Consider the following 12,197-nt stretch of genomic DNA (forward strand, 5'->3'; position numbering starts at 1 on the left):
TTTCACCATCCATCCAAGAAGGTAGGTCCAAACTTGCTGTCCAAGGTCCTTTAAAACTCTAATTGAATGGAAATATCACGATGTACTCGAGAGTGAGAGAAAACAAGCAAAATTCGAGAGTGGTGAGAGAAAAAGAGAATCCATGAGTGAGACTGAAAAAGAAAGAAAAGAGAAGAAAAAGAAGAATTTTTATCTTAGTTTTGCAAAAGTTAAAAAGGCCTTTTTGAGTGATAAACCCTTGGTGATTATGATTTCTAAAGATAAGCATTTAAATGATCAAACTAACCCCGAAGAACTTGAACTACCAAATACTATCTCTTCTATTTTACAAGATTTTGAAGATGTCTTTGGAGATTCCTAATGGTTTACCACCTATCCGAGGGATTGAACTTCAAATTGATTTTGTGCCAGGAGCTGCAATTCCTAATAAGCCAATATATAGAAGTAATCTTGATGAGACAAAGGAGCTACAAAGGTTGGTATTGGAGATGTTTTAGTGCAAGAAGGAAGACCCATAGCATACTTTAGAGAGACATTATATGGACCTGAATTGAAGTATCCGATCCATGACCTGAATTGAAGCATCTAGAACCATATAGATTACAATGGCTTAATGATTGTGGTGAAATTAAAGTAAATAAACAAGCCAAAGTAAAATTCAGCATCGATAAATATGTAGATGTTGTATGGTGTGATGTTGTTCCCATGCATACGGTTCATATTTTATTGGGAAGGCCATGGCAATTTGATAAGGATGCCATACATTATGGAAAGGAGAATTCCATTATTTTTAAATTTAAAGGGAAAAAGGTTATGTTGGAGCCATTAACTCCAAAGGAAGTATTTAGAGATCAACTTCAAATGCAACAAAGGAGGGAAGCTGAAAGGCTCAAAGAAAGGACTAGGATGGCACCCATAGAAACAACATCAATTCAAAGGGGCAGTGCCTTCCAAGACCAACCAAGTAAGATTTCTAGAACCCGAATTGAATGGAAAAGCCAAGGCAAACTCGAGAGCAAGAAGAAACTTGAGAAAACAAAGAGGCATAGTGAGAAACCTGAAAGTGAAGGAAAGAAAGCCATATGCGAGAGTAAGAAAGGAAAAGAAAGAAAAGAGAAGAAAAATAAAAATTTCTATCTTAGTTTTAGGGTTGTTAATAAAGCCATCTTGAGTAAGAAACCATCGCTGCTCATGATTTATAAAGATGTATTTTTAAATGATCAAGCTAATCCCGAACAACTTGAATTGCCAAGTTTTTCTTCTCTTTTACAAGAATTTGATGATGTCTTTCTGGATGAAATTTATCATGGATTACCATCTATTCGAATGATTGGACATCAAATTTATTTTGTGCCAGAAGCTGAAATTCCTAATAGCCCTGCATATAGGAGTAATCCCGAGGAGAAAAGGGAGCTACAAAGGTAGGTTAGTGAGCTGCATGACAAAGGTTATATTTGTGAGAGCATGAGTCCATATGTTGTTCCTATTTTGTTAGTACCTAAGAAAGATGGTTCATGGTGCATATGTGTAGATTGTAGAGTTATTAATAATATAACCATCAAATATAGGCATCCAATTCTTGGATTAGATGATATGTCAGATGAATTACATGGTGCATACATGTTTATTAAAATTAATCTTAGGAGTGGATATCATCAAATTAGGATGAAAGAGGGAGATGAATGAAAAACTTTATTTAAAATTAAGTATGGGTTGTATGAATGGTTAGTTATACTTTTTGGTTTAACTAATGCATCTAGCACTTTCATGAGATTAATGAATCATGTCATGCATCCGTTCATTGGAAAATTTGTGTTTGTTTACTTTGATGATAGTCTTGTATACAGTAGGACTTTAGATGAGCATGTAGCACATCTTAGGTTAGTTTTAGGATTACTTAGGATAGAAAGATTGTATGCTAACTTCAAAAAGTGTGATTTTTACCAAGATAAGATTGTATTTCTAGGATTTGTTATGATAGTGTTTGACCTAGGAGATTTGGTTTGATTGCACTTAAGAAAAGAGAGGTTTTCAAAGCAACAAAAGTCAAAGTTTATGCCTCAAGGGGATCGACCTTTTCAAGTCTTGGTGAGCATCAATGAAAATGCTTACAAAATTGACTTACTAGGTGAGTATGATGTTAGTGCTACATTCAATGTTGCTGATTTATCTCCATTTACTGTAGATGATGACTTTGATTTGAGAGAAAATCCTTTTCAAGAAGATGAGAATGATGAGAATCCACCCATATCCATACAACAGACTACCCATTGGGGTGCTGATCCATTACGGATGAAGACCAGACCAATCACTAGGGCTTTAGCTGAGAGATTTACGGACAATCTGGCTGCCCTTTATTTAAGGAGTTATCAATTCTCAAAAGGGCTTATCTATACCTGAAGATACAAGCATGTTTTAAGCATCTAAGTGGTAGAAGCCGTTACGGATCCCGAAAACTGTTTTAGTGCAAATATGGGCTCCGGGCAGCAAGAAATGGTTCCAACACATCATGGAATCAATGAATATCAATAATAGGTCATGAAATCAAGCCAAGGGAGAATCAAAAGCAATCAAAAAGGGCTTGTGCGCACAGGGGAAAAGTTGGCCGATTTTGCTAGATTTTATTGCTGGCTTTACTATATTTTACTAAGTTGGCATTTTCTCTTTGTTTCAATCAAGGACAACATGTGCGACTCAATGATAATCCTATTTGGCATCCTACATGGCACATGGGAGCTGATTTGGAGATTAAAGTTTGAAAGATAGTCAACTAGTTTCCTAATTTGATTTTAACTTTTTGTTTTAGGAAATTAGTCTTTTATTTTGTTTCTATTTATTTATTTATTTGCTAGTAAAATCAACTTAAGAAAGTTATTATTTTATTATTTCAGTTGTAAATTAATTAATTCCTAATTCAAAAATAAGAAATTAATTAATCAAAATTAGATTAGGAAAGGAATACAAAATTCAGTCACATTAAGAAATTAACATTGTGTGGCTGGTTTTATCCTAGGTCTTTAGGGTTTATTGTTTTATGACTTTAATCTATTTAAGGGTTATTTTTCAATGAGAATGCACCTTCAATATTATTCAAAAAATTATTTGTGAGATAGAATTCTCTTAGTTCTCTTTGAACACCTAAAATACCATTAGAGAGTAAGCATTTTAGTCTTGACTTATCAATATGGCTTCCATACCTATTGTGGCATCTTCATTATACCAAAGTTTCTAATCACAGGTTGGTTGGGTTAAGGTTTTCCCATAAGAACTTGAACTTAATTGAGATCTGGGCTAATATAATACAAGTTTAGGCTCGAGTCAACCTAGGTTTGTATCATTAGGTTTAGCAACCATTAAACATCTAGAACCATATAGATTACAATGGCTTGATGATAGTGATGAGAGGAAAGTAAACAAACAAGACAAAGTAAAATTCAGCATTGATAAATATGTGGACATTGTATTGTGTAATGTTGCTCCCATGCATGCTGGCCATATTTTGTTGGGAAGGCCAGGGCAATTTAATAGACACAATACATTATGGAAGAGAGAATGCTATTGTTTTTAAATTCAAAGGAAAGAAGATTAAGCTGAAGGCATTAACTCCGAAGGAGGTGTTTAGAGACCAACTTCAAATCTAACAAAGGAGAAAGGTTGAAAAGCTTAAAGAGACGGTGAGTGTGGCACCCATGATTTCACCACCTGCCAAGAGGGCAAGACCGAATCTCCACATCAAGGTAAGTACTTTAAACTTAATTGTGAGGAGGAAACAAGAGAAAAGGCCGAGAGAGAGAAAAGAGGAGGAAAAGCAGATAGTGACCTTATCTTTTCTCTTTTGCAGGAATTTGATGATGTCTTTCTAGAGGCGATTCCTAATGGTTTACCACCTATATGAGGGATTGACCATTAAATTGGTTTTGTGTCTAGAGCTGTAATTCCTAATAGGCCTGCATATAGAAGTAATCCTGAAGAGACAAAGGAGCTACAAAGGCAAGTAAGTGAGTTACTTGGCAAAGGTTATATTCATGAAAGCATGAGTCTATGTGTTGTTCTTAATTTATTAGTACCTAAGAAAGATGGATCATGGTATATGTGTGTTGATTGTAGGGCTACTGACAATATAACTATTAAATATAGGCATCCAATTCCTAGGTTAGATGATATCTTAGCTAAATTACATGGTGCATGCATGTTTACTAAAATTGATCTTAGGAGTGGTTATCATCAAATTAGAATGAAAGAGAGGGATGAATGGAAAACTGTATTTAAAACTAATACACGTAGCACTTTTATGAGATTAATAAACCATGTTATGTGCCCATTCATTGGAAAACTTATGGTTGTTTATGTTGATGATATTCTTATATATAGTCAAAATTTAGATGAGCATGCAGGACATCTTAAGTTAGTTTTAGGAGCACTTATGAAGGAAAGTTTTTTTGCTAACCTTAAAAAGTGTGATTTTTGCAAAGATGAGCTTGTTTTCTTAGAACTTGTTGTAAGTGATGTAGAAATTAAACTTGATCAATCCTAGGTGAAAGCTATACAGGAATGGCTCAAACCTACCTGTATCACCCAAGTAAGAATTTTTCATGGTTTGGCTAGCTTCTATAGAAGGTTCGTCAAGGATTTAAGTATCATTACGGCACCATTGACCGAGGTTGTCAAGAAGAATGTCAGGTTCAAATGGATCGAAGTACAAGAAAAGTCTTTCAAATTGTCGAAAGAAAAATTGTCTAATGCTGATACGAACCTAGATCGACTCGCACCTATGTCCGTATTATATTAGCTAGGATCTCAATTAAATTCATGTTCTTATGGGAAATCCTTAACCCTTAACCAACCTGTGATTAGAAACCTTGGTATAATGAAGACGCCACAATAGGCGATGGATATCCTATTAATAAATCAAAACTAAAACACGTGTTTTAGGTGTCCAAAGAGAACAAAGAGAAATTCTATCCTTAAATAGGCTAAATTCACGAAGCAATAAAACCTAAATATTTAGGTTAGAATCAGCCACCAAAGAGAAAAGGAAACATGTTGGCCGAAATTTACCTATTTTCCTAAACTAATTTGGATTAATTAATTTCTTTATTTTAAATTAGGAATTAATTAATTTACAATGAAAATAATAAAATAATAACTTTTCTAAGTTGATTTGTCCAACAAATAAATAAATAGAAACCAAATAAAAAACTAATTTCCTAAAACAAAAAGTCAAAATCAAATTAGGAAACTAGTTGTCTAATTTGACTACCAAGGTATGTTTGACCAATTTCCAGCTTGTTTGAGCTCCAAATCAGCTTTCATATGCCATATAGGATGCCAAATATGATTAATAATGATTCCCACACGTTGCCCTTTGGTTGGAATAAGTCAAATTTGCTTAAACAAGAAGAAAAGTCAAAGTCAGTGGCTAAACAGCACATTTTTGGCCGAATTGAGATGTTGTCCATACAAGCTAGTTTTAGATGCTTTTGGTTCTGCCTTGACATCATCATTGCATGGTCTATTGGTGATATCCATTGAATTTGAGAAATGTTAGATCCGTTCATTGCTGCCTGTAGTCCATATTTACACTAAAACAGCTATCCAAGTCCATAATGGCTTCCACCATTTGGATGCTTAAAAAAGGCTTGGTATCTTTGGGTATTGACAAGTTCTTTTGTGAATTAATTACTCCCTGTATAAAAGCAGGCAGGTTGTCCTTAAATGTCTTAGCTTGAGCTCTAGTGATCAGCCCGGTCTTTATTCGTATCGGGTCAGCACCCTAGTGGGTTGTCGGATTCTCATCATTCCCCTCCTCTTGAAAAGGATTTGCCCTCAAATCAAAATCATCACCTATAATAAAAGGAAATAAATTAGCAACAACAAATGTAGCACTCAAATTATACTCACCTAGCAAGTCATGTTTGTAAGCATTTTCATTGATCCGTTCCAAGACATGAAAAGGTCCATCCCCTCATGGCATAAGCTTTGACTTGTGTTATTGTAGGAACCTCTCTCTTCTTAAGTGAAACCAAACTCAATCTCCGAGATCAAATACTATCACAACAAATCCTAAAAATACAAGGTCATTTCGACAAAAATCACACTTTTTAAAGTGAAAAAATAATCTCTCCTAAATTTTCAAATTTCCACTAAGTAAAGCTCTCAACAATGCAGATAAGGTTCTATACCACAAAAGCATCTTTAGATAAGCACATTCAAAAATCGTGACCAGCAATGGTTTCTTATTCAAAATTACTTTACTAACAAGACCAAAGCTAAGATAAAAAAATTTATTTTTCTTTTCTTTTCTTTCTTTTTCTTTCTCACTCACGGATTCCACTACTTTCACCTCACTCTCGGCTTTAGCTATGTTTTTCCACTCAATTTGGGTTTTAGAATACTTACCTGGTTGGTCTTGTTCGGTCTTGTTCCCTTGGATTGGAGATGAATCGTGGGTGCCACACTAAAAGAAAGAGTGGATCTTAACTCTCCATGCAAATAACTATACACACTCTTTTTGTTGGGGTGAGAAGGTTATGACCAAGAGAAAGCTAGCTTGAAGTGTTAGCAATAAGCAAGCTTTTGGTGATTCTCTTGGGAATGGTTGTGTGTGAGTTGTGTTTTTAGGTTTTGATTTTTAGGGTTCTTAAAGTGTTATAAGATGTTGAAGAAGAAATGAGAATAAGGGGACCATGTTGGTTTTTGAAAATGAGGCTTGGATGTGTATCCATCTCATTCATTTAATAATATAAGCTTGAAATTACAACTAGTTCACACATGCCAAGCATGTGAGCTTACAAAATGAGTAAAGCATTTGAAATTTAAAAAGTAAAATGGTCAACACCTAGATTTTCATACATAAAAGAGGTAAAAACCAGCTACAACATATCTATTCTAAATATAGTAAAAAATGGCACATGGTTTGAACTAAGTTTCTATTGTTTAACTAGTTTGGGTGAACAACCAAACTAGCTTCACCTACTTAAATCTCCTTTATATCTGCTTATGAAACTCGGTTTGAAGCATCCTTAGCCATCAATAAGTATTGTTCCAAGAGCTAAGAAGTTTATGGAACTGGATCATGGGCCAAACAGCTCCAAAACTTATCCATACTCTGCATACTGGGCCCATCAGATATAGCAATTTGTTTGGAATAGAAAATGGACTTCCCCATGCCATTTTGACCTAAAATTTGAACTATAGTCTTCTCTATGTGTATTTAGACATCTCTCAAAATTTCAGCTCAAAAATCTTTTTTTCAGCCTGAGATATAAGATAAACAGTGGACCTCTGTTGCTGGAAATTATGAATCCAGCACCATAGACATTTCAAGTATAATGTTCCTACTCTTTTGTGCATAGTTTTGCTTATGTTTTTGATACATAACTTAGGAACAAAACATTATCAAAATATACTTTGCATCAATTAAAAACATACAAGAAAATATAAACTCATAAAAGGAAAGGAGGTGATACCAAGGTGTGCATGCTAGCCAGTGCATGCACCATCAAGTGGCAAAATTGCCACACTTCAACACTTTTTACAAAGCTTTTTAATGCCATTTATTGTTAGACAATTTTCTATGCACAAATTTAGTTAATTTATTAATTATAATTTCATATTTAAATTTTTTAAATACTACTTTAGTGTATGGAAGAGAAAAAATAAAGAAAGAGGAAATACGAATCATAATTGTTTATGAGCAAATTCAAAAGAAAAAGTAATTATAGAGTACCATTGTAGTTGGATAAGGAAATGTCACCTTTTATTTTTTAAAGTTCTTCAAACTTCCTCAAGATACTTTTTATTTTAAAGAAAGTAATTGGCACTGTTAATTCGTGAACTATACCCATATTTGGGGTTTAATCCTTAATTTTTTTTGTTTTTAACATTTTAGCCTCTAAACTTCATATTCTAATGCATTGTGGTCCTTAAACTAATTTTTAGCATTTTTTAGATATCCAATACATCTACTGTAATAATTTGGTCTTTAAACTATTTTTTAGTATAATTTTTAGCATATTTGACACATGTAATAAACCTACTGTAATAGAAAAACAACAAAATTAGAAATCAGACACCCTTAGAAGATTTGCTACATCTTGTATCAAGTACACTGGACATCTCAAATAATATATGCTTTTTTTTTTTTTTTAATCATGATTACATTGGGTATCAGTGTAAGGGGCTCATAGACCATGTTTTAATTAATTTTGTGTTATATATAAGTATATTTGTTTTAATCTCAGATGTTATATATGTTATACATTATAATCTATATGTTTGGTAAAAGATCACGTAAATTTTGTTTATTTATTAGTTTTATACTTATTTTGATAAGTTTCAATGTATTTATATTTTATATATATATATATATATATATATTAAATTTAAAACTCCAAAGGCATACGCTCCAATGTCTCGCGGCTAGCACCTTGTCTCATGAAGCTAAAATGCCACGCCTTGCACTTTTGCCTTTTTAAATACTGCTTGTATTGTAAAAGCTAAAAGGTAATGGCTAAAAGAAAGAAAAAGACATCTGAATATAATCAATAAGAAAGAAAACTTAAATCACGATGTTTTTATGAAAGAAAACTTAAATCACGATGTTTTTAGACAATGGCTAAAAGAAAAAGACATCTGATAATTCTTATTTTGATAAATTTTATTTAGTTTATATTTTTGTTTGTAGCACTATACACGATGTTTTTAGACACTAATCCATTACCCAACTATACATATGTGTCAAAAATAAAGAATTTTTTTCCATTCATATAATTATTGAAATTAAAAAAACTTTAAATGAATTATAATACCTAAGACAATGCTTTGGTAAATGAAATGTGTTGCCTATTAATTTATTTACTTATCATGATTTAAATGGACAAATTAGTTTATTTACACATAATTATATTTAATAATATGTAATGAAAATTAAATCATTAAATTTCTAACTTCATATTTGTTATGACACTTTTATCTTTAAAGTGTTGCCCTTATATTATACATTTAGACAAAGCTTTAATGATCGTCTTCTTCAAGACTTTTACAAGGTATTCCATACAAAAGCGTCAGCCAATAATTTTATTTCAAAGAGTAGATAATGCCGGCAGATAGCACCATTTATATTTAATATTAAACGATGCCTGTATAGTAAACGCGTCATCACAACCGACACTTCACTTCATCTCAATGTCATAGCTTTTTTTTAAAAAAAAGATGCGGCGTTTGTGTAGCATTGTTTAATTAGTGTCGTTAGTTTATTATTTTCACATAGTGAGCTTTGTTGTCCTTTGATGGCACAATTAATGGCTATCAAAGAAGGATTGCAATTTTCTGCAGCTTCGTATACTGATTTTTCTATTAGTTTTGCTCAGGGAATCTAATTGTGTTGCCTATGAGCTAGCTAAATTGGCTTGTCGCTTGACAGTTTTAAATCCTGGATGGAAGACATTCTTCCTGAGTTGTCTCCATTTTTACCGGCTGATGTAATGTTTTCTTGCTATTGAATAAAATTTCTTTTCTTCAAAAAAAATAAAAGAACAGTCCATTCATTTACTTTAATTGACAGATAAATTTACTAAAACTAATCATATTCAAATAATTTTGTTGCAAAGTCATTTTATTTATTTATTGATTTGTTTTAGCATGTGTTTAGCTAATTTTACCAAATTTATAAGAGAAGATTGCATAATTAAACTGAACAAACAAATCAAATGAAACAGACTTGTTTGGTAAGTCATTCACATTTATGTTTCAGATATTCTGTGTGCGAAATATTGAGGTGCTGAAAAAAAATAAATAAATAAAATTTACAAATAAAAAGAAGAAAAATAGTAGAAACGACAATATAAAAATTGTTGAAGTTTGAAAAGCATAGTACCCAAAAAAATTAGTTCAAGAAGATAAGACATAGGTTTGAGACATTTGAGTGAGGCCCAAAAACAAAATAATAATAATAATAATGAAGACAAAAACTAAACTACCCAAAAAAATAAAAAAGTAGAAATGTCAATGTAAACGGTTTTCAAATTTGGGAAGCATACTGCCAAAAACAGTTACTTCACGAAGGTAATATTACCCACTGCTCTGTATTTTAAGAATGGATTTATAATTAATCAGTCTAGCCCATGTCCATCAAATTTCTGATAAATTCGCCCACCGATTTTCCATACTAAGTTCAGCTATAGTATATATGACTCAACTATATGTACGGTACACGTAATATTTGATGTAATGTCCATTTTCTACATGAAAACGACCACCAAACTCGCGTGGGAGCTCAGTGGTTAGCATACCACCTCCCGGCCAATAGACGCTGGGTTCGAGTTTTGGTGGGGAAGGAGATGCCTGGGGAAATAGCCAAAAAAAAATAAAATAAAATAAAAAGAAGCGACCACCATGTGTTGTTTCGTGACTGTTAGTGGCTTTTAGCTTTTAGTAGGACCATCATTTTATTAACTTGATTGAGGGGAAAACAAAAAAAATAAAATAAAAAAAGAGAAAAGGGGAAAAGGATAGAATGTCTCTGATAAACATTTTTGTTCTTAATTTAAAATGATTTTGCTTCTCATCCCTTCTTCCCCATTTTATTCCTCATCTGTCTCACATTTACCAGTTTCATTTCATTGGGAAAAATGTTAGTTGAAATAGGAAGCATCGTCTCAAGAAAGAAATACTATTTAATTAAATCCATCAAATGCTAAATTTTACTTCATTAACTATTACTTAGTTATACCGTGAGAGATTTTTTTATCTCATCTTTAATCATGTGTCCGCAACACTTTGGATTCTAGCATCTACTTTATTCCCTTTCTCCTATAACACCCATCCAATTGCATATGCCTGTTATTTAATTATTATTATTATGCCGGTTGTTATTATTATTATTATTATTATTATTATTATTATTATTCTGCATATATGCTTAGTTTAGAAGGTTGAAATTTATCTATTTCACTCAAATGTAGAACACATTTCAGAGTGTGATCTGTTTCACATAAAATTTTCCGATGTTAAAAAAAACCAAAATATTTACCAAAATGCATTTGTTCCAATATATATATATAAATATATTCTTAAGACTTTCCATAACATTCTCTTTTTTTTTTTTGTTTTTTTTTTTTTTTTTGTTTTTTTGTTTTTTCATACATAGCAACTGGATCCACATAGCAACTGGATCCATACATTAAAATTCAGAAAACAATCCTCACTAATTTTCGTCAATCAAAAGACATATATATTGGGTTTTCACCAGCAGATAGTACTACATAAAAAGGAAAAAACCATTAATCATTAAATCAATATGGACGCTCCCCCTCATAGTTACCAGGGGGGTCATAGCTGCAAATCACAAACATCCAACCATTATGGCACTTTACCCTGGCACACCCTAGGTGTACGGACTTTCTCCAAACCACCTGAGTATAATGCAAGCACTCATCGCCAACACATGAATTGGTGCGATAGTTGTAGTAGGGTTTCTCCGTTACCCAAAACTTCACCGCCTCTTCACCGGTCATCGAACCATAACCTTCCGCCAAGTTCTCTCCGTAAGGTCCCCCCGAGTGCTCCATCTCGCAGTTGTTGATCTTCTGATTTGCGTAGTTTTGGGCATAGGCTGCCACAGTCCAGTTCCAAGTGATCGGACCGACACCCACCTGAGCTCGAGCCGCATTGTGAGCGCGAACGAAGTCCTGGTTCGGGTTCTTTCTTGGATGGGAATGGACTTTGCTCAGGAATAGTCCTGTAAAGCAGCATACAACGGCTAGGGATAAATAATACTTAGTCAGTCCCATTTTCGTTTTTTCCTCTTTTTTTTTTTTTTTAGCGCTTTGAAGATGGGGCATGGTTTGATGAGTATTTATAGAGATTTTATTTTTTTAAATGCAATATAGTTATGGTTTATTAGATAAAAGTTTTTTTTTTTTTTAAGTTTGTTTTTATTTTATTTTATTTTTGAAAAAAAAGTTATGTTTTAAAAGTACGAAATGATGTTAGCTTATTCATATTTATAATTATAAAGCCATAAGTTCAAAATGGATATTTAGTTTTAGAAGCATATGAAATAATAAGAAAAGAAATTAATATGGTAATAAAAAAAATCCTTAATTTTAGATGTAGTATCCGGGAAACCAAACATATATAAAACTTCTCCTAACCAATGCCTTAACCATCGGATAGCATTAAATATTTCTTACCCA

The 12,197-nt window shown here is 32.7% G+C and overlaps 1 protein-coding gene across 1 annotated transcript; it reads right to left on the minus strand.

The window, feature by feature from the left end:
- Positions 1-11,160: 11,160 nt before the first annotated feature.
- On the minus strand, positions 11,161-11,849 carry LOC107427102 (basic form of pathogenesis-related protein 1). Its single transcript, XM_016037448.4, has one exon. The coding sequence runs from the start codon at positions 11,841-11,843 to the stop codon at positions 11,295-11,297; it is 549 nt and encodes a 182-aa protein (XP_015892934.2). The 5' UTR covers positions 11,844-11,849; the 3' UTR covers positions 11,161-11,294.
- Positions 11,850-12,197: the final 348 nt, after the last annotated feature.

This window comes from Ziziphus jujuba, chromosome 9 (assembly GCF_031755915.1).
Source record: "Ziziphus jujuba cultivar Dongzao chromosome 9, ASM3175591v1".
Classification (NCBI taxonomy): domain Eukaryota; kingdom Viridiplantae; phylum Streptophyta; class Magnoliopsida; order Rosales; family Rhamnaceae; genus Ziziphus; species Ziziphus jujuba.

Coding starts and splice junctions, on each gene's coding strand:
- LOC107427102 (XM_016037448.4), bottom strand. CDS start 11,843: ATGCCCCATCTTCAAAGCGCTAAAAAAAAAAAAAAAGAGGAAAAAACG.